Source organism: Podarcis gaigeae, assembly GCF_964106915.1.
Source record: "Podarcis gaigeae genome assembly, chromosome: Z".
NCBI lineage: Eukaryota > Metazoa > Chordata > Lepidosauria > Squamata > Lacertidae > Podarcis > Podarcis gaigeae.
Genome location: NC_139691.1, coordinates 45,822,911 through 45,849,766, shown reverse-complemented (window position 1 = coordinate 45,849,766; position 26,856 = coordinate 45,822,911). Strand labels below are relative to the sequence as shown.

Below are 26,856 nucleotides of genomic sequence, written 5' to 3'. Positions count from 1 at the left end.
TACGGCCTGCAATTCAATAAGAGAGAATTATATGAAGATGCACCACAGATGGTATATGGCACCAGACAGCCTAGCAAAAATGAATAGATCGATTAGTAATAAATGTTGGAGAAGCAATAAGATGAAGGGCACTCTATACCATATGTGGTGGACATGTTCAGAGCTCAAAAAATTCCAGGAAATGATCCATGAAGAAATTACAAAATTAATAAAGGTTTCATATAACAAAAGGGCAGAAGCATACTTATTATGAATTTTGAGTAAGGATATCCCCAGAGATAAAATTAACATATTCCTATATGCAACAACAGCAGCGAGAACGTTGGTGGCCAGTTACTGGAAAGGAAATAACATCCCAACAAAAAGGGAATGGTTAAGTAAACTATGTGAGTATCTGGAGTTAGCAAAACTGGCGGATATAATAAGGCATAAATCTAAAACTATGGTTCAGAAAAAATGGGAATGTTTAAATGAATATTTACACAAACAGGGATCAAACACAAAAGTTTGGTTGTGCTTAGACTAACCTTGTGAAAAATACAGAGAATACAAATTTAGATGGGGTGGGTTTTATTTTTTTATTTTGGAACTGTACATCCAGGTGTTTTTCCCTTTAATTTTTTTGGGGGGGCCCCAAGAGAGTGGGGCGCTGAGCTATAGCTTGTCTAGCTTATACGTAAATCCGGCCCTGCTCTCAATCAAAAAAGGGTAAAATAGGAGGCTTCGCAGCTTCTTCCGCGAAAAAGACCAGCGCTTTAAAGGGCACGCATTTAATCAACGCGCTCGCAAGGCTGAGAATCCGCTCCAGCCAATCAGCAAGCGGCTTCCCTGGCGGGCCGACTCCACCGAAGAGAGACGACGGAGGGGAGGGGGGGAAAGAACGAAGGGACCTTTTTAACCCTAGCACCACCACGGCCCTTGGGAAACAAAGCGAAGGGGGAAGCCAGGGGGGTATTCCCCCTTCCTTTTTCACTCCTTTTCACCCCAGAGATAAGAAGGAGGCTCGAATCCCTCGAAACTCCCTCTGGTCGTTTATACAGGATCGGACGCTCTTTGTCTCATCGCCTCCCCCCGCCCAGGCGCCTGAGATCGATTCGCCCACCCCCCCTTCCCCTTAGGCATTACTACGGTCCAACTTGTGGGCGGGGACTGCGCGCTTACGTCACCCGCGGACCAATAGAAAACGGCCTGGGGGCGGGGGAAGCAGCGGCGTCTTTTGTGCTTCGGCGAGATGTGCGAGGAAGGTGCTGTCACTGTCTGCGTTCGGGTTCGCCCGCTCCCCGCCAGGTGAGCCTCTGGGGCTGGGAAAGGGGAGCTGTTCGCCAGAGGCGCAGGCGAATCCCCCCGCATGTTGCTCTGCAGTAACCCCCCTCCGCTGTTTCTAAGTGGCCTACTCTGAAGTAAGCGCGGGACCTTAACAGGCTGGCACGCGAAGCCCCGAGAAGGAAGCCTGACTCCGTCTATTTCTATTTGCTTTTAACTGCTTCACTCCCCCTCTCCCCCCACCTCGCCTCGATTGCAGCTGTTTTAAATGCGCGTGGGTAAAAAGGGGGGGGGGGAAATTGGGCTTTTAAATTTCTGTAACCCCGGCTTGATAGTGAAGAGCGGGTTAATAGATTTGATGTTGAAAATACTTAATCATGAAAGTCGTTCCAGCCAGGCATACCCACTCTCCTTAAAGTGGTTAGAGCAGTGGTTCCCAACCTTTTTTTAAACCATGCTCCTAAAATCCTAATGCCCACCCCCCCCAGTGGCGTAGCGTGGGGGGTGCGGGGGGGGCCGACCGCACCGGGCGCAACATCTGGGGGTTAGGGTTAGGGGGCGCAAATCCATGGGTTAGGGGGTGCAAATCCATGGGCCAGGGGGCGCAAATTACTTGCCTTGCCCCAGGTGCTGACAACCCACGCTACGCCACTGCCACCCCCACCCCACCCCGTGACATATAATTCTTATTCAGTGGCACACACACACCCCAATTCACGTGGAGGAAGCCTAAAAGGCCATTGACTGTGGATAATTCGTTCTCAAATTGCCCCCCTGTGGGGCGTGTGCCCCCACGTTGGGAACCACGGGATTAGAGCATTGGACTAGGAGCTTGGGAGACCAGGGTGCAAATCCTTGCTTGGCCATGTACCGTATTTTTCGCTCCATAAGGTGCACCTGATGATAGGGCGCACCTAGTTTCTTGAGGGGGAATTCAAGGAAAAAAATATTATTTAAAGGGAGCGCTGAGCAAAGCCTGTATGCATCCCAGGCTCTGCTCAGCGCTCCTTTTCACAAGCCACGTGGAGTGTGTGTGTGGCTCTTGAGGGCTTTTCCCCGAGGAGGGAGAAGGGCAGCTCGTCAGTGATGGGCTGCCCTTCTCCCTCCTCGGGGAAAAGCCCCCAAGAGCCACACACACACACACACACACCACGCGGCTTGTGAAAGGGAGCGCGGCTATCCCTGGCTTTTGCAGGAGTTGGGGAAAGGGACAGAGCCTCTCTCTGTCCCTTCCCCCATCTCCCGCAGAAGCCAGGGATAGCAGGGCAGCAGGTTGAAGGCTCGCTGCTGCCTTGTGGAGGCTTCGCGGGCTACCCTAGAGCTGCTCAGGAGCTTATCGAGGCTGGCGGGGGAAGCCTGGGCTTCCCCCTCCAGCCCCAACAAGCTGTGGGAGTATTCCCCCCTCCAGCAAAAGCCCACAGGAGCTGTGAACTCTTTAAGGAGCGTGCGGCTCCTGCGGGCTTTTTTACAAGGTGGGAGAAGGGACTGGCGCAGCCAGTCAGTCCCTTCTCCCTCCTCAGGGAAAAGCCCCCAAGAGCCGCGCACCCTCTAAAGAGCACACAGCTTTTGTGGCCTTTTTTACGAGGTGAGAGAAGGGACTGACGCAGCTAGTCAGTCCCTTCTCCCTCCTCGGAAAAGCCCCCAAGAGCGGTGTGCTCTTTAAAAGAGTGTGCGGCTCCCCCACCCCCCACCTCCCAGGATAAGCTCCTGAGCCGCACGTTCTTCAAAGGATGCGTGGCTCCTGTGGGCTTTTCTACAAGGTAGGAGAAGGGACTGATGGAGCTTGTGTGCAGCTCCTGGGGGCTTTTCCCGCCTGCCTCCCCCCTGCATTCGCTCCATAAGACGCACACACATTTTCCTTTGCTTTTTAGTAGAGAATAAGTGCGTCTTATGGAGCAAAAAAATACGGTAGCTTGCTTGAGCTAGTCACTTGACTGACAGCCTAACTTACCTTGTGGGGTCCTTGTGAGGATGAAGTGAGGCAGGGGGGAGATGTGCAAGGCCACTTTAGCTCCTTGCAGAGGGTAGCATATAAAACTCAGCTGCTTGCAGCCATTCTCGTTTTAGCCCCCAGTTACCTTTGGGTGGCTGACATGAGATGGACAGAAAGCTTCCTTTGTTCTCCATCTAAGGCCAGGAACCTGCCTGATTCACTGTAACTTCACTTCTTGGGGAGGCTATGGCTTTATCTGTGAGGCTAATGGCATCAGCAGCATCTTAAAGAGTGAGCTGTGTTTCCATAGCAACCACTAGGGTGATACTGCTCTCCAGGAAATGGTAGGCATTTCACCACCACCTTCCCTTGGTTGGAGGTAACATCAACTTGTAACATCAACTTCGCATCCTGAAGCGAACATAACACATGTTTGCACGGGTTGCGTTTCATCGCTTCTGCACATGCACATGACATCATTTTGAGCATCCACGCATGTGCTAGCGGCGAAACCCGAAAGTAACACATTCCATTACTTCCGGGTTGCTGCGGAGCGCAACCCGAAAACACTCAACCTGAAGCGTATTCATCCCGAGGTATGACTATATACAGTAAGTGTCAATGAAACCATATAACCTAAAAATGCTGTATGTCTTTTAGGTAGGCGTGTATAGGGTTGTGCTGTAAATGTGAGATGCACTTGTTTCAGAATGTGAAGATTATGTCTAAAATGCTCCAGAAGAGTTTGTGTACTCTAGAGCAGCCGTACTTCTAAAAGGGTATTTAATCAAATAGGAGCTGGATTTAAAAAGTTGTTCTCAGAGGGACAAAGCAAACACATACTCACAGGTGCTTCATTCCTAGGACTGGTTCCAGAACCCTTAAATTTGGATACAAATACTATATGTGCTTACAATGCGCTTTGCACATGCTCTGCACAGCAAGTTATTCAATATAACTTGCACATTGTCATAATGTTAAGTCAGCAGCTGCAAACATCTTTAAATATATTCTCAGGACCAGACAATTAGATTAGTATGGGGATAAGTATTTCTTTAACACCAGAGTATAATTTCTCTATACTCTAACAGTGTATAGAGTGAATCTCTAACAGTGTTTTGTTCCTTAAGCGAGAATGCAGACCTTGCGGAGGAAGAGAGTATTGTCTGGAAAACTGAAGAATGCACCATATCTCAGCTTGATGGGACCAAATCTTTTACCTTTGGTAAGCACTTGATAAACACTGAAGTACTTTGTAAACCCTCTCAGGGTTTGTTGGTTTGTTTGTTTACAATCAAGTGATGTATAAATTTTATTAAGTGCCTTATTTTTCGCTCTGTAAGACGCACTTTTCCCCTCCTAAAAAGTAAGGGAAAAAGTAAGGCTGCCCTTCTCCCTCCTCAGGGAAAAGCCCCCAAGAGCCGCACACACACTCCGCACGCTCTTTAAAGGGAGCGCGGCTCTTGGGGGAGCTTTAGCCGCATGGGGATGAAGCTGGGAGAGGCTGCGCGTGACCAAGAAAGAAGCCAGGACAGCCAGCGGGATCGTAGCGCTCCCTCTAGCTGTTCTAGCTTCTGGCTTAGCCGTGTGAAGCCTCCGCAGGGCAGCGATGAGCCTTCATCCCGCTGCCCTGCGGAGGCTTCATGTGGCTATCCCTGGCTTTTGCGGGAGGTGAGGGAAGGGACAGATCTGGGCTCTGTCCCTTCCCTCATCTCCCACAAAAGCCAGGGATCGCCACGCTCCCTTTAAACATCATGTGGCTCTTGCAGGAGGTGAGGGAAGGGACAGAGCCGCGTGCTCTGTCCCTTCCCAATGAGGAGATTTCACCCCTCCCATATCCAAGAATCTGCTGGTGTTCTCTGCTGATTCTCGAGAGAGGTGGGGGCGGTTTCTGCTCTCTACTTATTCCGCTCCAGCCTCACATCAAAGAGAGAGAGAGACTGAGTGTTAGAGAGAGATTGTGTGTATAGATAAGGTTGCTGCTAAGAGCAGCTGCAGACACTCAGTGCAGTTCAGCATTTTCATTTAGACCTCATTTAGCTCTGTACATAGTTGTGCATTATAGTTGTAGATAGAATAAAAGAAGATATTCTACAGAGCTGCTCTCCGAGTCATTTATGCTCTGCTATACTCTGCTGTGTGACAACTGTCTTCTTGTTGGAGTGAATCCGGTGCTCACAACTCTAAGCTGTGAGTCCACAGCACTTTGACCTGTTCCTGTGCAGAAGGTGGTCTCTGGAAGTGCTACCCAGCTCGCCTAGCCCAGTCGGAGCTGAAGTGTGTGAGTCCAGTTGGTGGCAGTGGCTCAAGGGGGATGCTGACACCCCCACCTCCCGCTAAAGCCCCCAAGAGCCATGCAGAGTGGGTGTGTGGCTCTTGGGGGGCTTTTCTCCAAGGGACGGGCTGCCCTTCTCCCTCCTCGGGGAAAAGCCTGCAAGCGCCGCACACACGCTCCATGTGGCTCGTGAAAGGGAGCACTGAGCCGAGCCTGGGATGCATACAGGCTCTGCTCAGTGCTCCCTTTAAATAATTTTTTTTCTTGGATTCCCCCTCTAAAAACTAGGTGCGCCTTATGGTCAGGTGCGTCTTATGGAGCAAAAAATACCATAAAAACATGCAAACAACTTTTTGAAAGCAGCCAGGTGTGCTTCTTTCAGTCTAGCTTACAAGTTGGCAATTTGACAAATCCTGAAGATGGTGTTTGATTTCTGTGAACTGAACCATTTTTTATTTTATTTTTTAAGATCGGGTGTTTCATTCTTCAGATAATACCGAAGAAGTCTACAAAGGGGTGGCTGCTTCAGTTATCAAGTCAGCTGTTCGGGGATATAATGGTACATTAAACATCAACACATTTGAATGCTTGTACTGTATGTGGGTAGTAGTCCGAGCTAACCATTGCTTTTCCTTTTAGGAACTATTTTTGTCTATGGCCAAACTGCTTCGGGAAAAACTTACACAATGCTGGGCACCAAAGATTGCCCAGGAATCTTACCAATGGCCATCAATGATGTTTTCAATAGCATCTGCGGAGTAAGTTTTTCTACTAACTGAACTTTGTTTCAGATACCACATTAGTGCTGCAAAACTGCATATTGAACCTGCTTTGATGATTTCCTAGCTCCACTTAGGAGAAAAGGCTGTGCAGCCACTATACAGCAATTTCCATTTTCCACATAATAATCTTGTTGGCCAATAAGTATTGTGAGTGGAACCAATATAGAGATCAGGGATGGGAAACTCTGTTGCTCTTCCGACGTTGTTGGAGTCTGGTCCCATCACATCCATCAGCTATGCTAGCTGGAGCTGATAGGAGCTGCAGTGCAGTATCATTTGGAGGTCCATAGTTCCCCATCTATAGTATAGTTCATGAGGCAGTGGGAATGTTTTAGTGATGGCATTGGATGGGGGTGGGCAGGGAGCCATGTTACATTAAGGTAAAGGTAAAGGTACCCCTGCCCGTACGGGCCAGTCTTGACAGACTCTGGGGTTGTGCGCCCATCTCACTTAAGAGGCCGGGGGCCAGCGCTGTCCGGAGACACTTCCGGGTCACGTGGCCAGCGTGACAAAGCTGCATCTGGCGAGCCAGAGCCGCACACGGAAACGCCGTTTACCTTCCCGCTGGTAAGCGGTCCCTATTTATCTACTTGCACCCGGAGGTGCTTTCGAACTGCTAGGTTGGCAGGCGCTGGGACCGAGCAGCGGGAGCGCACCCCGCCGCAGGGATTCGAACCGCCGACCTTTCGATCGGCAAGTCCTAGGCGCTGAGGCTTTAACCCACAGCGCCACCTGCGTCCCACATGTTACATTAGTTCTCCATAATTAGGGATGCTGATGCATGCATGCTCTTTACTTTTTCAGATTCCTGACAGGGAGTTCCTACTCCGTGTATCATACATGGAAATCCACAGTAATACAGTTGAGGACTTATTGTGCAGCAGTATATGGCAAAAGAAACCCTTGGTTGTTCGTGAAGACATCAGTGTAAGTAACTATTGTTACCTTTCCAAGTCAATGCCAAAGCTCCCACGTGGCCTTGTAACATGAAATGTAAAATTCTGGAAGTCAGCATGTTGTTGACAATTGCCTACTTAGACTTTGCCCATTTTGCTTCTGAATTGATTAAAATCTTTTCCTTAAAGTTGACCTAAAGTTAGCTAACTGCCTAATAGCTTTGCATTGCACATATAAAAAGAGGTAACACCTAGAATCAATACAGGGAGCTGTGGGGTGTTATGTGATTTTTTTAAAAAAATCTCTTGTAGGGGTATGTCTTTGTCGGAGGTCTGACTGAAGAGGTGGTGGTTTCTCCAGAGGAAGTTCTGAGCTGGCTCCAGAAAGGCGAAAGTAAGACTTAATATCTGGTATGACTTAAACACATATAGAGCTTCCTGTGCAGTTCTGATACTTCTAAATCCATCAACTTTCTCTGTGTTTTGTTCTGAATAGAAAACAGGCACTATAGTGTGACGGAAATGAATGAAAGAAGTAACCAGTCACATGCAATCTTCCGAATGGTAAGTGAACATGAATTTTATTTTACTGATTTATTTTAGTTCAGAGATCGGAAACCTCTGGCCCTCTTTGATGTTCCCGGTCTCCAGAGTCCCATCAGTCCTGACTGTTGGCCATACTGATGGGAGATGGACTCCAACAACATCCAGAGGGCACCAGGTTCCCTATTCCTGGTTAGTACCTGGCGATGATGTCTGGAAGGATATGAGAGGGAGAGATTTTTTGTTGTTGTTATATTATACATTTCTACCACTGGGTGATTTACAATATAAAAACACGAAATATATGCCATAATAATAAACAAAAACAACAAAACACACACATAGTTTTAAAAGGCCATAGATCGTTTAATTAGCCAAAGGCCTAGGAGAAGAGGAATATTTTTGCCTGGCACCTAAAATATGTAACAGAATCACCAGGCAAGCCTCCTTAAGCATTCCACAAGATATGTCAGTTTTAGGTTCTGTTGGTTGAGGGTAGGTGTGCTACAGTATACAGACCCACACATCACAAACTGGTATTAGTTGGTCTGTAATCTGTGATGGTATAGCAAAACAAGTTCACAACTTTGCTTACTTTTTTTTTTTAGATCATTGAAAGCAAAGAGATGACGGATATCTCGAGCTGCGATAGCCCTGTGATGGTATCTCACTTGGTGAGTTCTTTGAAAGAGAGAACTGAGGTTTGTAAATGGGGGTTGGTAGAAAAAACTACTATTGAAGGATGCTGCAGCTTGTGTGCGTTGTGGGAACATGAGAGGAGCCCTGCTGGATCAGACCAATGGCCTGTTTATTCTAGCATCCTGTTCTCACAGTGGTGAACCAGGTGCCTGAGACCCAAGCAGTTTCTCTGCTTGTGATTCACAGCAGCTGGTAGTGGAGGTGGAACTTAGCCATCATAGCTAGCAGTCCTTGATAGACTTGTACTCCATAGATTTGTCTGATCCTCCTTTAAAGGCTTCCAAGTTGGTGGCCATTACTACGTACTGGGTGAGTGAATTCCATAGTTTAACTATGTGCTGTGTAAAGAAGTTCTTTCTCTTTTGTCTGTCCTGAATCTTAGCTTTGTTGGATGGCCCTGAGTTCTAGTATTATATGAGAGAGAGAGAAATTGAGAGAAACTTAGCCCTATCTGCCTTCTCGTTACCATGCATAATCTTATACACCTCTGTCGGGTCCTTCCTTAAACGTGCCTTTGACATTTGGAGGAAAGAAGTTTGTGTGCCATATGACCCACTCTTCCCCCTAAGCTAGGCTGCTGCCCTAAAATGAAGTAGAAGATGTTATTTTGCCACCAATCTGGTCGACTTTGCTATACAGAAAGAGGTGGGGAGGGGAGGGGTTCCATCTTCTGCTTTGGCTCAGACAGCAAAATATATTGGGCTAGCCTTGTGTGCTTTCTGTCTGAGATCTGGCTGGCAGAGTCAAATATATATTGGGATTGTGGAAGGCTAATGAACTTCTGAAGTGTTTAATAGGGCTGTTTCTGCCTGGGAAATAGCAGCAGCAAAAATTCATTTGCTCTTGGTTTCATGTCTGTTTGGCACAGCATTCCTAATGCTTATTCAAATCAAGTTCCATTGACATTGCTGGAACATACTGAAGAGGTGTAGACTAAACAACATCCATATTATTATTGCATTTATATCCCACCTTTCCTCCAAGAAGCTAAGGTGGCCTGCTTGATTTTGTCCTCCTTCATTTTATGCTTACATCAACCTTACAAGGTAGGTTAGGTTGAGAGACCAAGGTGACCCAGGGAGCTTTGTGGCTGTGTGGTGATTTGAACCCTGGCCTCCTAGGTCCTACCCACACACTCACCACTATGCCACATTGGGTCCTTGGACTATAGTAGAAATTCAGTGGTCAAAACATCAAATCGCACAGTATGCACATCCTTCTACCTTTTTCTTCTGTTGCAGACCATCCTGGATCTGAGATGCAATCTACAAATGACTGGCTCCCTTTAACACACATTTCCTCTGTTCTTTCGCTTTCATGAAATGTTAAATGTTGTTCATTTGAATGTATTTCCTCCCAGATGTAGTGACCAGTGCTGCACAAAATTATTGTTGTTCCTTTGATTTAAACTCCTTGCCAAAGACCTTTTTCTGCTCATGTACAGTCTCAGGAACTTATTTTTCTCAGGCTTTCATCTGCCACTGTTTGGAATTGTTGTTCAATCAATAGATGATTTGAATAGATCTTGTGTGAGAATGGTGTCTAACACAGTCTTACTTGAATTTTCAGAATTTGGTAGATCTGGCAGGAAGTGAAAGAGCCACCCAAACAGGTGCTGAAGGTATGTAGCTGATAATGATCAAGCTTTTCTGGTAATCTGCTAAATCCTAACTTGTAAAACATGTAAAAAAAAACAACAACCCACAAGTAATTCCCCCCCCCCAGGGTTCTTGGGCATGCTTGCTCTTATTTATGTAAGCCATTTACAGCTTAACAGTAAAATTCATCACATTTGGAACACAAGACTGATGCAGATGTTACATTCCCAACTGGTAGATTCTTGCACAAAAATCTAACTTCTCTACGGCAAGGATGAGGGACCTGTAGTGCTGTAGAAGTTGCATATGAACTTCTAGCAATCCTAGCCAGTATGACCAGTGGTCAGCAATGCTGGAAGTTGTCTTCCAACAACACATGGAGGGCCACAAGTTCCTCATCCCTGCTTCTGCAGAGACCATTGTAAAACCGCCCTATGATCCTTGAATGAAGGGTGGTATATGTTAGCAATTTCATTCCTCCAACGCTGCAGATGAGATTGTTGTAAATCACATACCTGTCTGGGACAAGTCTGGGAAAGGAAGACAGTCTTACCTCTTCCGCTGCAGGTACTATTACACTGTACTTTGCTTTTATTTCTTTGTTCATTCTCTCGGAGCTGGAGAGAACGGACACCATTATGCTTTTGTCTGTACATAGTGTGTAAATAAATAGTAGATTAGCTCTATGATGACTCACTCACTCTTGCTGTGTTATGCCGGAAGATTAGTGTGCATATACCAGCTAGTATATGTTGCTAGAAGCGCACTGTAAGAGAAGGGAGATGCATTTTCCAGAGCTGTGTGTACCGGAGGACGCTCAGAGTTTTGGGGGCTTGCTGGCACCCCCAGGGCGTTTTTCTAACAGTATATACATTTAATGAATATAATATTTGGTTATAGGTCTTCTAGCATTATCTTCCTCCTTTTGGCTGAAGTTATTCAACGTTTCTGAGTTAAATGGCATAATTCATCATACCACTAATAATGCTGAAGTCTTATTGGGTGTCTCCAATGCTGTCATTTCATTGACAGATGGAATCTGTTGGCAAAACAGGGGAGATAATATTTTTCGGGTCATTCACCCTTCGCAGGACCCTGTGTCCCTCTTTGATCTGCTGCAGAGGGTTGGGAAATCACCCAGAGCAGATTTAAGGACAGAATGGGAATCACTGAAAATTGCCTCCCCCATTCTGCTGATATTGCCTTCTGTCAGGAGACTTTGGATAATGACCAGTATTGCTATTTCACACGTATAAAGTGCCAAAAGGACAGGTAAAAACAATACAGAAGGGGGGGGGAGAATGGAGAATGAAGAAGAAAGCAATCAAATTCAGGAACTCTTGACTATGTTAACTCCCAATATGGTAGCAAAAGAACTTTTGTAGAAGGAACTGTCTGAAAATAAAAACCTGATGTTTAATGCCTAGGGACCCATCTCCAAGAATGCTGCAATGTAAACTGGAGCCTCTCCATCTTGGGCCAAGTGATCAAGAACCTTTGTGAAGAGCAGACTGGGTAAGGACAATTCAGTTAAGAAGGGTTCTTTAGTTTGTGCTGTATTGAAAAGTGTTCTCACTTGATCTTAGGCCAGGCAGCCAAGGTAGTGCCATTCCTAGGTTGTTTGGCTACAACTCCCTCCACCGCCAGGCCATTGGTCATCTCTCTGGGCCTGATGGGAGTTGTCATCCAACAACCTTCGGAAGGCACCACATTGGCTGTCTCTGTCCTAGATGTAAAAGATTGGCTCTTGGGCCAGTTTTTCCTCTACTTAATATGTAAAAACTTTCTTACTCCTTTTTGATCATCCTCTTTCACCAGAGCCTACGTCAACTACAGAGAAAGTATGTTAACATGGCTTCTGCACAAATCACTTGGTGGCAATTCTAAGACTGTTATCATCTGCACGGTCATTCTGACATCATTTGAAGAAACGCTTCGAACCCTCCAGGTCCGTTTCCTTCACCCAAAAGTTTTGCCCCAAGTAACAAGTAGGCAAGAAGATATTTCCCCCTCTCTTTAAACTGGCATGCTTTGTTCTGGTATATATATATCTGCAGTTATAGAACTATGAGAAATCAGACTTCCCCTTCAAAGGGAAGTAGTATAGCTGGGGTGGATTCTGATGGCAAACCCTCAAACTCTTAAAAGGGAGCTTGTGAAGACATGGTAGTCATAGAGTCTTGAATATCAGGTGGAAAAGGAAAGGTGGGGGGAAAGGCCTACTTGAGCTCCTGATAGCTTCTCTGTTGCCCTCCAGATGTTGGAGGACTCCAGCTCCCATCAGCCATGGTCAGCATGGTCAGATGATGAAAGTTGTAGTTCAACAACATCTGGAAGGCACCAGGTTGGTTAACCTAGGTAGGCTTATCCCCTCCGTGGGGAGGTGAAGGTACGCTGCAACATTTTGTTTAATGGGTATCATTTGTATTTACTGTAATAGCAAATGTTGATTTTCATGATCCATACTTCTGTAATTTTCGAAGAGATTTTAGACAAATGTCATTTTTTCTGACTTCTCCTTCAAAGAGCGGTTCTGACTCCATGTGCCTATCTCTCCTAGTTTGCGAATACAGCCCAAAAAATGAAAAACCGCCCTATAATAAATTATGTTACGGATGAGGATGCCCTTCTAAAGAGATATCTATTAGAGATTGACAGCTTGAAACAACAAATTGAAGATGTAAGTTGTCTCCTTGGAAATCTGAGTGTTCTAGGCTGGAACAGGTCAAATTGCATCTATATTTTGTTTTGAAATAGGATTCATGCTCTATTTTGCCAGCAATTATACCTTAAAAGCACAACACATTTATCTTTTAGAAGTTCAAATATCCGTGGTAATCTCGAATGCTGGTGGCAATAGCATTCTTTTAGTTGGTGACTTGGATTATAGGCCAGCTGCCTATACCAAGTGAGGGGGCCGTAATCTCTGTTTAGACGCAGACTCCATTTTAAGAGTCTGGCCTAATTTTAATGGCAACTCTTAATTAAGTTGACAACCATTTCATGCGGGGGTTCCATTCCCGGCCCCCACATACACTGGATTAGCATGTATAAGTGTATCCCAGTCCTATTACACTCTTTTCATGACATGCTGAACAATGTTTTTAGGTCACTTCCAGGTTCATCGCCATATGCAATCGCATGTCTTTTGGATGCTACAAGTTTAAGCGCTTATGCACCAACGCTGGATGCCGATGAAGACATTAAAGATTTTACTCTCAGCTGGATACTATCCTATCAGAGACACCTAAGGAAGAGAATTTTATCCTCCTGGGTGATTTTAATGCAAGAGTTGGGTGAGATTTTGATCTGTGGCCTGGGATTATTGGGAAAAAAGGAATTGGTAACAGCAACCAGAACGGAATCTTACTTTTGACAATATGTGTAGTGCACAACCTTGTTATTGCCAACACACTCTTTCAACAGAAAAATAAATTTGAAACTTAATGGAGGCATCCTCGTCAAACCACTGGCACCTCTTAGACTATGTTGTTGTCCGTGCTAAAGATTGCTGCAATGTGCTCTTTACCATAGCTATGATGAGCGCCGACGACTGCTGGACAGATCACCGACTAATACGCTCCACGATGGCTATCAAGATTATACCTTGACGCAGGATTCAAGAAAGGAAACCAAGGCACAAAATGAACACTCAAGGCCTTCAAGATCCCATTAAGGACCATCCGTTTTCAGAATTTCCTGATAACATCAAGGAACACTGGACCAAACTAAAAACATGCATTATTGCAGCCTGTGAACAAACTATTGGACACCAAACCAAGAAACACCAGAAACTGGTTTGATGAAAATGACAGTGAGATTGAACACATATTTGACAAGAAAAGGAAGGCCTTTCAGATCTGGCAAAGAGATAGAAACTGTGCCACTAAGAAAAAAACCTGTGCCAGTGCTAAGGCTGAGGTTCAAAGAAGAACCAGAGAACTAAAAAACACTGGTGGATTAAAATAAGCTCAAGAGATCCAGCACACTCAGAGGATGACCTCCAAACCATCCTAAATATATTTGCAGAAGATTACGAAAAGCTTGGCCTATCACTCAAAATCCAAAAAACCAAAGTGCTACACCAACAAGTACAAAATCACCCCTCTGCAGCGCCACAAATCCAACTCAATGGTGTAACGTTGGAAAATGTCAATCACTTCTCCTACCTGGGCAGTTATCTTTCCACAAGGGCCAACATTGATGCTGAAATCCAGCATTGCCTGATCTTTGTGAGTGCAGCTTTCTCCCAATTGAAGTGCAGAGTGTTTGAGGACCGGGACATTTGCAGGGAAACCAAAATGCTTGTTTACAAAGCTATTGTACTACCAACCTTACTGTATGCTTGTGAAACATGGACCACTAATAAACGCCATCTCCAACTCCTCAAAAGATTCAATCAATGGTGTCTCCGAAAAATTTTACACATCACTTGGGAAGACAGGTGAACGAATATCAGTGTACTGGAAGAAGCAAAGATCACCAGTGTTGAAGCAATGATTCTTCAACATCAACTTCGTTGGACTGGTCATGTTGTGTGGTTGCCTGATCATCATCTTCCAAAGCAACGACTCTATTCCAAACTTAAAAATAGCGTAATGCTGGTGGTCAACAAAAGAGGTTTAAAGACTGTCTCAAGGCAAATCTAAAAAAATAGACACCGACAACTGGGAAATGCTGGCCTGCGATCCCTCCAGTTGGAGAACAGCTTTTACCAAAGGAGTCATGGGCTTTGAAGACACTCAAACTCAGGACGCAAGGGAGAAAAGTGCTAAGAGGAAGGCATGCCTGGCAAATCCACACCGTGATCAACTCCCACCCGGAAACCAATGTCCCCACTGTGAAAGGACATGTGGGTCCAGAATTGGCCTCCACAGTCACTTACAGACTCGTTGTTAAAACCGTGTTTATGGAAGACAATCTTACTTGGCTTCGAGTGATCACCAAAGAAGATGAAGAATTGATCATTGCTTGTATGCAACCCTTTCCACACTGGGGGGGCGGGGGGCGGGTGCAGACTCAATTTCATAGAAATGACCGAAATGCTTTCATTGTTTCTTGCTGATGTTTAACCTTCACAGCCCTTAGTACTTACAGTACATTATTATCATCACAGTAATATACAGATTAACAGCCACAATCCTCGCAAGCATGGAGGGGTCTACACAAAAGCACATGGGTATCCTAGCCAATGTAACACGTCAGGGTATTTTTTTCTGTAATGTAAACTTCAATACCTTCTCCAGGCATCACACACATGGATTTGTTTTAAGGGATTTTACTACCCCAAAATAGAGACGCGGGTGGCTCTGTGGGTAAAACCTCAGCGCCTAGGACTTGCCGATCGTATGGTCGGTGGTTCGAATCCCTGTGGTGGGGTGAGCTCCCGTTGCTCAGTCCCTGCTCCTGCCAACCTGGCAGTTCGAAAGCACCCTTAAGTGCAAGTAGATAAATAGGCACTGCTTTATAGCGGGAAGGTAAACGGCGTTTCCGTGTGCTGCGCTGGTGCAGGCTCGCCAGAGCAGCTTCGTCACGCTTCGGCCACGTGACCCGGAAGTGTCTTCGGACAGCGCTGGCCCCCAGCCTCTTAAGCGAGATGGGCGCGCAACCCCAGAGTCAGTCACGACTGGCCTGTATGGGCAGGGGTACCTTTACCTTTACCTTTACTACCCCAAAATAGATTTAAAATTTGGCTTGGAGTAGTAAAGTATTCCCAAAAGTGTGTGTAAGTTTTCAGCGGGTCTTATACAAAATCCCTCGTCATAATGGATTTAACTTGCTTGGAAAATCATGTACACCATAAAATGAGCAACATTTTGTGCCTTTCGACCTTTGGTATTGATGCTTTCCCTTGGTAGATCTCATCACAATCCCAGACGGCAGAGATGGTTGAAGAGAACTATGCTCTTCAAAATGAGCTGCAGGAGAAAATAAAGAATCTCACTGAGATGCTGGTGACGTCAGCTTCTCTTGCACCAGTGCAAGAGTTCAAGGTAATACTTAAAAATTGAAGTGTTGTGGGACCTTTGGTGGAAAACTGGTGGCTCTTCCACATTTCTTGTATCAGCTGTTATTAAGTAATCAAATGGGGCGAGGGAAGCCTGGGAATGACTAGAAGGGTGTCACTGCAGAAAAGGACTTTATAATGCGTGGAAGTTTAAGGTAAACCCTTCATAAAACTGAGTAAGAAAGCAGAACTTACTTATTGTGTGTTTCTTTTTATATAAAACCTGACTCAGGTCCAACCGATAGAAGAAAAGTCTCTTGAACTGAGGCAACTTCTTGTCAAGACTTCCAGTACCAGCAGGACTAGAAGGGTGTCACTGTAGAAAAGGGCCTTCCAATGTGTGGAGGTTTAACATAGCTCTGTTAATGTGTGCATGAAGCAGGAAGTTCATATTGGGAAGCTGGTATAAGAACAGGAAGTTCATATCGGGAAGCTGGTGTAAGAACAGGCACTGAGTGTGCTTTAATGGTGCCAGGAGTGCAGAGCGGGGAGGGTGAATGGAGCCTGCTGCTCTCCAGTCCAGCCCTCATCACCCCGGGCCCTCCACAACTTGGCAGCTCGTGGAGGGCGGCATAAGAAGGCTGCCATGTGCCCTTCAGTCCCAGTCTTACCCCTGAGGACTGGAATCAAAGGGCATGTGGCAGTTGTGTCCTTCTCATGTCACTCTCCCGGGCTCCCGGCCTCGCAAAATAAGGCTTTGTGTTGAATTCTGATGCTACTACTTGTCACCCGACTAGTGAGACACAGCAAGTTCAAGTTGCTTATGGTGCTTGCAAACATGTTTTAGCAAACTTTCCCCTTGCAACTTTTTTGCAAATGCTTGTCATCACTAAGCCATTTACAAATTCCAAGACATCAGCAAATGGGATTGTGCTTTTAAAAATATCTAACTTCCTTTAATTCTCCTACGTGCCTTGATTTTTATTTTTATTTTATGTTTTAAGTTTCCAAGGACAAGGAAGAGGAGAGCGACCTGGTCTGCAGGAACAACATCCCAGGAAGCAGGGGAATGTCTCCTAGGAAGCTTTTCCCAAAAAGCCAAACAGTTTAAAAAACCTTGTCTAGCAGAGATGAAAGCATGTAAGTTTGTTATGCGTGGAAACTATTTTTAAAAGGTGCTATATAAAATATGGGCTGAAGCATGGTAGGTTGGGATAAGTTAGAACTTAGATAATACATTGTTTAAACCAATATGCACAGTGAGCTGCAAATAGTTAAACCCTTGCACCCATTTTGAGGGCTGTGCTTAAGCTGCATATGTTAATTATGCTGAATGTTATTGCTACATCTGAAGTTTTCAGAGAAGGGCAAGAGGGCTCTTGGCATAACTTAGCCTGCTCCATTTATTTCCTGGTTGCTCCAGAGGTCGGATTCTGACATTGATCTTTAGGCGCTAGGGAGAACTGTCTTCCTTGCATATGCTAGCAAAGGCTAATGTAGCCAACTCTCTCGCTGCTTGCATTTGGCTGCTTGTGTTTTCTTTCTCCCATGGCAGGGGAGAATTGAACCCACTGGGCCCCAAGGTAGTCAAAGCTCAGTTCCTTTCACTGCACCTTTCTGCATTTGTCTCAAGAACTTAGAGTCACAGAATTGTAGCATGGGAAGGGATCCCAAGCGTCATCTTGTCCAACTCCCTGCAAGGCAGGAATCTCAGCCAAGGCATCCATGACAGATGGTCATCCAAGCTCTGCTTAGAAACCTCCAAGGAGAGTCCACAGCTTCCCACGGGAGTCCGTTCCACTGTTGAACAGCTCCTGCTGTCATGAAAGCTCTTCCTGATTGTTTAGTCAGAATCTCCTTTCTTGTAAGTTGAAGCCATGGGTTCAAGTCCAACTTCAAGAGCAGGAGTAAACAAACTTGCTCTATCTTCCATATGACAGCCCTTGAGATATTTGATGATGGCAATCATATCTCCTCTCAGTCTCCTCTTTTCCAGGCTCAACATCCCCAGCTCCTTCAGCCTTTCCTCGTAAGCCTTGGTTTCCAGACCCTTGGTCTTCTTAGCTGCCCTGCTTTACACGCGTTCCAGTTTGTCAATGTCCTTCGTAAATTGTGGTGCCCAGAACTGGTCACAGTGTTCCAAGCTTGGACTGACCAAGGCAGAATAGAGTGGTACTGTTACTTCCCTTATCTGCATCTTAAGTATACAGGCTTTTATTTGTTAAATTTTTGGCAAAATGGGTTGTCTTTCAGCTGCATCCTCGGAATGTGATGATCAAGGGATGACAGCCAGTGTTACCATTCCTGAAGAGGAACGGACTCCAGGGTCTGAGGTTGGTTTGGTAAGCAGTATATGTGTGTGTGTGGAAACTAGCCTGCTTCGCTAAAGATGAAATTTACGTTCAATTTTTCTCTTACCCCTCGTGGATATGGCCCCAGAAGGTTGCTGAGAAATGAATGTCACCCTTGGAATGGAAAAGGTTCCCACTCATCTTTCAAGGATGAAGCTGGGAGTGGGGAGTATGCCCTCTGCAGGCTTCCTCCCCCTTTCTTTTTTGCAACAACAATTTCTTAATTACCCCCTACTAACTATATTGGACGCGGGTAGCGCTGTGGGTTAAACCACTGAGCCTAGGACTTGCCGATCAGAAGTTCAACGTTTTGAATCCCCCTGATGGGGTGAGCTCCTGTTGCTCGGTCCCTGCTCCTGCCAACCTAGCAGTTTGAAAGCCCGTCAAAGTGCAAGTAGATAAAAAGGTACCGCTCCCGCGGGAAGGTAAACGGCGTTTCCGTGCGCTGCTCTGGTTCGCCAGAAGCGGCTTAGTCATGCTGGCCACATGACCCGGAAGATGTACACCGGCTCCCTCAGCCAGTAAAGCGAGATGAGCGCTGCAACCCCAGAGTCAGTCACAACTGGACCTAATGGTCAGGGGTCCCTTTACCTTTACCTAATTATATTGGATCGACATGACTTCTTTTACATTTGGTTTGATGGGGTGGAACTGAGGGAGCAAAGTTTAGGGGAGAGAAATTCTGAGGTTTGGAAAGCTCACCTCTCCTTTTCAGGGTTTTTTGCAAGCCTCCAAAACTTGGCAGTGTTGCCAGCATGCAGCTGGAACTTAACATATAAACGAAGTCTAGCTCTCAATATGGCTTTGGCAACAACACTTTTGAGCTACCAATATATTGCTGAAGGAACAAGCAAGGGCTTTCAGTATTAAGGTTTTATGGCAGAAAATGTCTAGTAAAATGGCAGGTTCCTGTGATATTGGAGCTCAAAGTCACATATGATTGTAAAAGTAAGTGCTGACACTGTAAATTGGGTTCAAACAGACTGGTAGCCAGTACTTTTCCTTCAGGAAAGATGAAGTGTGTTCCCTTCACCTGTATTTATGAAGTGCCTAATTTTTTCATTTTCCAAAGCAGCCCCAGGTATGACACGCTGCAGTAGTCTAGTCAGGAAGTGGTGATGGCATGGATCACGGTGGCCGTTGGGGGGCAGGGATGCAGAGTTGATGGACCCACCTTAGCTGGTGAAAAGCACTGCATCTCACATCCCCAGCAGCAAAACTGGGTCTAAGACAATTGTCTTGAGACCCTGCTCTGTTTCTTCCACTGTTTGCAGTATGGCCTATGGACCCAAAGGACATGGTCTTCCCTATGGTAGTGCCAAAAGAATTTCACTTGACCCCATCTCCTTTCAATGTGCAGCCAAGGCTTCTCTCCTGTTTCATCAGGCTTGTTCAGATTTTGTTAGACTACCTTTACTCCACCCTTTTCAGTCTGAGACCCTTCAAGATAATTTAGCAACATGAGACTAAAACAAATGCTAATCCTGTAACTGGGACATGGGTGGTGCTGTGGTCTAAACTACTGAGCCTCTTGGGCTTGCTGATTGGAAGGTCATCAGTTCAAATCCCATGACATGTTGAGTTCCTGTTTGTTTGTTTTTTAAAAAATAATTTTTATTAGTTTTCCAACACAAGTAAACAATCATATCGAAATTTCCACAAATTTAGTTCTATTTGGACTTCCTTCAGCTTCTCTGACAATCATCCATATATACCTCTCAGTCACGCATTTCTTCTGTTTATATTGCCATTAAACTTCCCTCCCACTTCTATTTCTTTTTAACAATATATCTCAACTTTCACAGTGCTTCTTGAAACCCCACTAGCGTTGTTTGCACATCACACGTTCTTTTCAGATATTCGACAAATTTCCCCCAGTCCTCGATGAACTTTTGGTCTCGAAGATATCTAATTTTCCCAGTTAGTCTGTCCAGTTCTGCATAGTCTGTCAGCTTTAGTCTCCATTCTTCTACCGTCGGTATTTCCTCTTGTTTCCATTTCTGGGCCAGTAGAATTCTTGCTGCCGTAACTGCATACTGGAAGAGTTTACAGTCCTTTCTTCTTATTTCCTTTCCTGTAATCCCTAAAAGAAAAATCTCAGGTTTCTTTACAAATGTATATTTTAACATCTTTTTCATTTCATTGTATCTCCCAGAATTCCTTCACTTTCTTACACTCCCACCACATGTGATAAAATGTTCCTTCTTTTTCTTTACATTTCCAACACTTATTACACGTCTTATACATTTTTGCTAATTTTACCGGTGTGATATACCATCTGTAAAACATTTTCTTTTCGTGCCATACAAGCAGTGAATCTTAAGTTCTCCTTCCACAGTTTTTCCCAATCCTCAAACTGTATATTGTAACCAAAATCTTTGGCCCATTGTACCATTACCGATTTAACTTCCTCGTCTTTCATATTCCATTCCAACAATATTTTATACATTTTTGACAAAATTTTACAATCGTTATTTATCACATCTGTCTGGAACTTTGAATCTTTTTCTACATAACCCCTTTCTTTAATGTCTTTTTTAAACATTTCATTAACCTGAAAGTAATGCAACCAATCATAAACATGTTCTCTAACTTGTTCATATGGCTTTAGTTTCCATTTTCCTCCTTCTTTGGTTATCAATTCACCATATGTAATCCAATTACCTCTCATATTTATTTTCTTTACAGTCATAACCTCTAGTGGAGACAACCAGTGTGGAACTCTAGGTTCTAATAGGTTTTTATACCTATCCCATATTTCTATTAGTGGACTCCGAAATATGTGGTTCTCAAAACCTTTATAAATTTTGTTCTTTTCACACCATAGATACGCGTGCCATCCAAATCTGTTATCAAATCCTTCTAAATCTAGTAACTCCTTATTCTCTAGTTTTATCCATTCTTTCAACCAGCAAAGGCATGCTGCTTCGTAGTATAGTTTCAAGTCCGGCAGGGCGAAGCCTCCTCTTTCCTTTGCGTCCATTAATAACTTAAATTTAATTCTCGGCTTCTTGCCCTGCCAGATATACCTTGAAAGCGCTCTTTGCCACTCTTTAAAAATTACTACCCCCTTTATTATGGGGATAGTCTGAAACAAGAATAACATCTTTGGAAGGACACTCATTTTTACCATAGTGAGTCTACCCCAAAAAGATAACTTCATTCTGACGGGTTGAGTTCCTGTTGCTCAGTCCCAGCTCCTGCCAACCTAGCAGTTCAAAAGCATGCCAAAAAGTGCAAGTAAATAAATAGGTACTGCTCCGGCGGGAAGGTAAATGGCGTTTCCATGTGCTGCTCTGGTTTCAGTGTTCCGTTGCACCAGAAGCAGCTTAGTCATGCTGGCCACATAACCCAGAGAAACTGTGCAGACAAACGCCGGCTCCCTCGGCCTGTATGGCATGATGAGCACTGCAACCCCAGAGTCGTCTGCGAATGGTCTTAACTGTCAGGGGTCTTTTACCTTTACCTTTAATCCTGTAACTGCAAAAAAGCAAGCAAAACTGCACTTGTTTTTGTACTTATATTGTGATATGTAGGCTGTGCTTTGAGAAGAGTGAAGTACGCAGCATCTTGCATTAACAGTAAAGCATGGTTTGCTGTGACATGTGAATACAGCCACTTTCCTGAGTTGCGGCATGGAATTGGATTTGAATTAATTTAAATCAGTTAGCCCCCAACTAATGCATGCTAGAAAAAGAGTGGGCCTTCTGAAAAACACTTGTCAGTGTATATTAGCAGTGCGTTCTGCCCTTTTGGAGGGTTGAAAAGGCCTCTGTTAGTGATGTGACGTTAAGACCTTATTTCCCAGGGCTTCTCACCACTGTAAGCAATGGATGGTTGCAGAATATTCTGGTATATGTTCTACAGTAAGAACGTGGCTTCACTGTGGTTTGGAGGGGAGCTGAATGCAGGGCCTGCTTGCTTTTGTGGTGGGTGACTTGCAGGTAAAGCAGTCGGCTGGTCATTGTTGTGTCTTGCTTGTTGTCTGCATCAGTCAGTCCTTAGAGGTAATGGAGTACGCCTCCAGGAGTGAAGTCAAATCACACTGTTAACAGCACTGAAGTGACCTCCCTGGGAGCAAGCCTGGGCAGTGTGTATGGAGGTCCGGGGCTACCCAGAAGACAAGACCGCCGCCCCTTGACCTCACTGATGTGGTCCAAAGAGAAGCAGAGCAATACGTTTAGCACCAACATGGCAGCAGGTGTTGCCAGAAGGAGGTATGCAAGGCACCATCCAGCCATCTTCGGGACTCCACTCCAGATTAGTGTAGGGTTTACTCCTTAAGCCTTTTCTTCTCCCAAAGATATTCTGCAAGGCAGTTGTGTATTACAGCTGAACATTTTAGTGTCATGTCAAGCCATAACCAAGGTTTACTGTACACAAACAAACTGGAGATTGGAGCGAAATAAACCATGATTGGTACACCAAGAACAAACCTTGGCTTATCATCATGGTTTATTTTTCCTTACTCCAGCACTAGCCGCGAGGAGCAAAGACGTAATTTGCTCATCTACAGTAAGCCATGACTTACAGTGATGTGCACAGATGGTCAGACACAAGTTGCAGTCTGTCTTTGAGAAAAACTGATATATATATATGGTGTGCTAAAGTTTCTTATAACATTTTTGGGATAAAGTTAGAATATTGACACTTGCATGGCTAGAGCACATCACTGACACCTTGCCCATTTTCCTTTTCTGAAGAAGCCATCTAGCAAGATTCAAGAGCTGCAAATAGGAGACACAGAAGAGGATAGACCTTGTACGAAAGAACAACTCAGCAAAACTCTAGAGAAGTTGAGTGAAATGGGACAACTGAGGGAGAAATTAAAAGCCAGTAAGTCAAGAATTGAAGCGGAGTTAATGGACATGCTGACAATAACTCAGGAACTTCATGAGCAGGAAGAAGCAATGACAGACTTAATCCAGGAGCGAGATTACCTGAAGGACAAGTTGAATTCTCTCCAAGTGGAGAGGGATCTCATCAGTAAAGAGATGCAAGAAGCGAAATCAATGGTAAAATATTATTAGTTTTTATTAAGATCCCTTTTCCTTTCTTTTTTACTATTTTCAGTTTATTGATTTTTGTAAAATTGCAAAAGTGCATCTGCCAACCAACCTTTCCTTCCCAATGTCCTTTTAATAGCTTGCACTTTCATTTTTCTGCTGGTCTTTTAATGGAAGGGGAAAGTAAGCCAGAAACCTTTACCAGTTGGATATCCTACCATCGCAAGTTAATTACAGTTCTAGGAATCGAGACCAGATTTTCATAGACCAAATAATGCGCACAGACTGGGGGAATGTTGTGCATGCCCGTGTGAGGCCAGGAGCCTGTTCAGGCAAAGTAACAGCTAGCGGAGTGGAAGTGGAGCTGGTAGTCTAAAGCTGGCCTTAAATCTTGGAACAGGAGGATTTGTAAGCCATTGAGGGAAGGCTTGTGCTTCAAACCTAGTGGCAGGGGATGGGTCTTCTTGCTCCAACATGTGGTGTTCCTGGCAGCAGGCAACTTGGAGAAGGGTTTGGGCATTAGAGAATTAGGGAGCTCCAGGTTCCACCTTTCAAGGTAAACCCTGCATAAAACTGAGTAAGAAAGCAGAACTTACTTATTGTATGTTTCTTTTTATATAAAACCTGACTCAGGTCCAACAGATAAGAGAAAGGACTCTTGAACTGGCGCAAGTGTTTGAGTCAAAGGGAAGAGCAAAGTCAGACGGAACGCAATACACAGCAGCAATCTTGATATTTTGTGGACCCTGTGGGCAAGCCTATAATGCTGAACTGGAAATCAACTTGTGTTAATTTTTATCACTTCATACTTATTTAAAAGAATAAAATTACACATTTTCACAAATATTTGTGTTGTTGAAACTGAAGCGATCTTTCTAAAGTGTGGTGGTATAGAGACAAATTGAGATGTGTGTGAGCTCATCGTGACAACCGCTCCGTAGCCACATCTCCAAGGGGAGTCCAAAAAATGTAGGCAGCTGTAATTGATCCCTGAGCTGGCAAAAGCTGGTATAGCGGTCAGCATGTTGGAATTTGGATTGGATGGCCTGGATTTGGGCTATTAATCCAGCCTTGTGCATGACTACAGTCCTGTGCACTGTTCCATGGAGAGTTACCTCCATTTAATTCAGTGTCTGCTTTTGAATATAATAGGCTGAGCTTGTAGATCTTTAAACAAAGGTCTTCAGCCAGCCAGCAGTCTTGCAAAGTGTTTAATGGGATGTCTGTTTCATGCTAACCATTTAAGGAAGTCTCTAGCTTCTGCTCAAATCTTTTCCCATTTCCACTGCTGGAGGTTATGTATAGGCTAAGTAGGCTGAAGCCTAGGGTCTCTAAATCTATGGGGCTTCCCCAGCCTGCCCAACACCCAGCAGGCAGTCTCCCCTCTCCCCAAATTGCAAACCCAAGACTTCATGCGAGGGCAGGGCAACTTGGGCCCAGCAACTATGAGACTCAGGGCCAGCCAGTGGAGCCCAATTTGAAATTCTGGGGCCCAACTTGAAATTTTTTTGTGGGGCACTACTTCACAGCCAAAGTCTGCAAAATCTTAAGAGATATAAATCCATGTGCTAGGTCATTTTCACAAGGTCAGCAAAGCCCTTCAGAAGTCAGGTCTGTTACTGAGTTCTTATGCAAGTTTGTACAGTTTTCTGTATTTTTAAAGGAAAATTAGAGAAGATTTTGATGAGCTTGAGAAATAGGCAAAAGCCAACTTGCCCAATGTCAATTATAAAACAAGGAGACAAAGAGTGAGGGCACGGCAAAGAAATGACAGAAGTGCACCTGATGCCTTAGGTGCACTTTCTTCAAGAGATAAGTTTAGGATAAAATCCTTTATTCCTATATTCCTTTATTAGATGCACTTGAAGCCAATTTAAAAAGACGTAGTGTGTTGCAGAATTGTTTTCCATTCTTGTTATCCTGATAGTATCTAAGCAAGAAATTCAGCAAGGTTTAGAACTGTTGATGGAATATCTACCCAGAAGATATTGACCTGAAACTTCTTGATGAACTTTTGCACTTTCACCTGTATGTGAGACAAAGCCAGAGGCACTGCACCGCCACTGGCTTTAAACTGGAACGCTGTTCCTGTTCATGTGTAATGCTGGAGACACATGCCTGAGAACCCCTCTTTACATCAGGCTTGGGGACAGGTTGGTGTTGGGGAGAGGATGTGCTAGAGAGGATCTTTCATAGGCTTGGATCTTCAGGGGAGGCCTGCAAGACGTCTCCAGTCTGATTTGGCCCTTATGCAGCGGAGAACTGCATAGCGCTGTGAGTGTATGGCTTTTCCTTTAGTGTAAGGGGCTAACCGTGCATCAGAGCCACCTTGCCATAGAAGCCAACTCCTACGGACCAACAAGAGATCTCCCCTCCCAATAAAATATATGAGGGGGGCAGCCCCCCCCCCAGTTGATGGGCATTACCATTCAAATTGTGTGTGTACTGTGTCATGTGATTATGTGGGACGGGGCTTACCTGCTGCCACCCCCATTTTATTCAAATTGGCACCCCTTGTGCCAGCTCTCAAAGCACCTCTAGAAACGCAAGGTGCACTTCTTAGGTAGATACTTTGTCCACTTAGCTCGGGACTGTCTGTACTAACAGGATTGTGTGTCTCAAGAGTTTCAGGCTGGGGAGGGGGGTGTTAAAAGCTGCTTTAGACTATGTCAGATCTCTGGCCCACCTAGGTCAGCCCTACCTGGAGATCCAGGAAACCGAACCTGTGATGCACCAGCATGCACCCCTTAAATGATAATTTTAGTCTTCACAATGCTGAAAAGGGGAAATATTTAAGTAATCTAAGAAGCTGCCTTATGCAGAGCCAGATCATGGGACAATCTAGCTCAGTACAGTGGTGGACCTTGGGGTCAGCAGCGCCCTATGGGCTGCCAAAATTCAGCTACCTCCACTTCTTGCGGACGCAGGTGGCGCTGTGGGTTAAAGCCTCAGCGCCTAGGACTTGCCGATCGAAAGGTCGGCGGTTCGAATCCCTGCGGCGGGGTGCGCTCCCGCTGCTCGGTCCCAGCGCCTGCCCACCTAGCAGTTCGAAAGCACCTCCGGGTGCAAGTAGATAAATAGGGACCGCTTACCAGCGGGAAGGTAAACGGCGTTTCCGTGTGCGGCTCTGGCTCGCCAGAGCAGCGATGTCACGCTGGCCACGTGACCCGGAAGTGTCTCCGGACAGCGCTGGCCCCTGGCCTCTTGAGTGAGATGGGCGCACAACCCCAGAGTCTGGCAAGACTGGCCCGTACGGGCAGGGGTACCTTTACCTTTACCTTACCACTTCTTGCCTTCCACTTTATGTACATCGTATTCAGGACTTTAAATTGTGCTTTTATATCAAATTTCATTTTCTGCATATACTGTAATGTTTTACTGTTGCTATGTCCATTGGCTAATGCGAATAAAGTTTTTTTTAATAATCTCTTTCTATGTACATCATATATGCGGCATCCTCGAGGCTTCGCACCCAGTAAGACCGAACCAGTTGCACTCCCCTAAATCTGCATCTGCTCAGAACTGTCTATGACTGTCAGAGGCTCTTGAGGGTTCCAGGCAGG

General features: G+C 45.1%; 1 protein-coding gene across 2 annotated transcripts; it reads left to right on the top strand.

The window, feature by feature from the left end:
* Window positions 1-1,204: 1,204 nt before the first annotated feature.
* Window positions 1,205-26,206, top strand: LOC310836927 (centromere-associated protein E-like). 2 transcript variants are annotated; one of them, XM_083722886.1, is made up of 18 exons: window positions 1,205-1,287; window positions 4,327-4,421; window positions 5,941-6,030; window positions 6,111-6,229; window positions 7,058-7,180; window positions 7,462-7,543; window positions 7,646-7,713; window positions 8,301-8,366; window positions 9,961-10,012; window positions 11,417-11,504; window positions 11,808-11,937; window positions 12,247-12,333; window positions 12,550-12,669; window positions 15,848-15,982; window positions 16,941-17,076; window positions 18,190-18,278; window positions 22,991-23,302; window positions 23,927-26,206. In XM_083722886.1, the coding sequence occupies exons 1-18, from the start codon at window positions 1,232-1,234 to the stop codon at window positions 24,083-24,085; spliced, it is 2,007 nt and encodes a 668-aa protein (XP_083579012.1). In that variant the 5' UTR covers window positions 1,205-1,231; the 3' UTR covers window positions 24,086-26,206. The 2 variants fall into 2 exon arrangements, with proteins under 2 accessions (XP_083579012.1, XP_083579013.1); XM_083722887.1 differs by lacking the exons at window positions 12,247-12,333; window positions 12,550-12,669.
* Window positions 26,207-26,856: the final 650 nt, after the last annotated feature.

Excerpts from the sequence above, each read along its gene's own strand:
- LOC310836927 (XM_083722886.1), top strand. The coding sequence starts at position 1,232 with ATGTGCGAGGAAGGTGCTGTCACTGTCTGCGTTCGGGTTCGCCCGCTC. Across the intron at positions 7,544-7,645 it reads CTGGCTCCAGAAAGGCGAAA|AAAACAGGCACTATAGTGTG; the intron begins GTAAGACTTAAT and ends TGTTCTGAATAG. Across the intron at positions 23,303-23,926 it reads TGCAAGAAGCGAAATCAATG|GTCCAACAGATAAGAGAAAG; the intron begins GTAAAATATTAT and ends AACCTGACTCAG.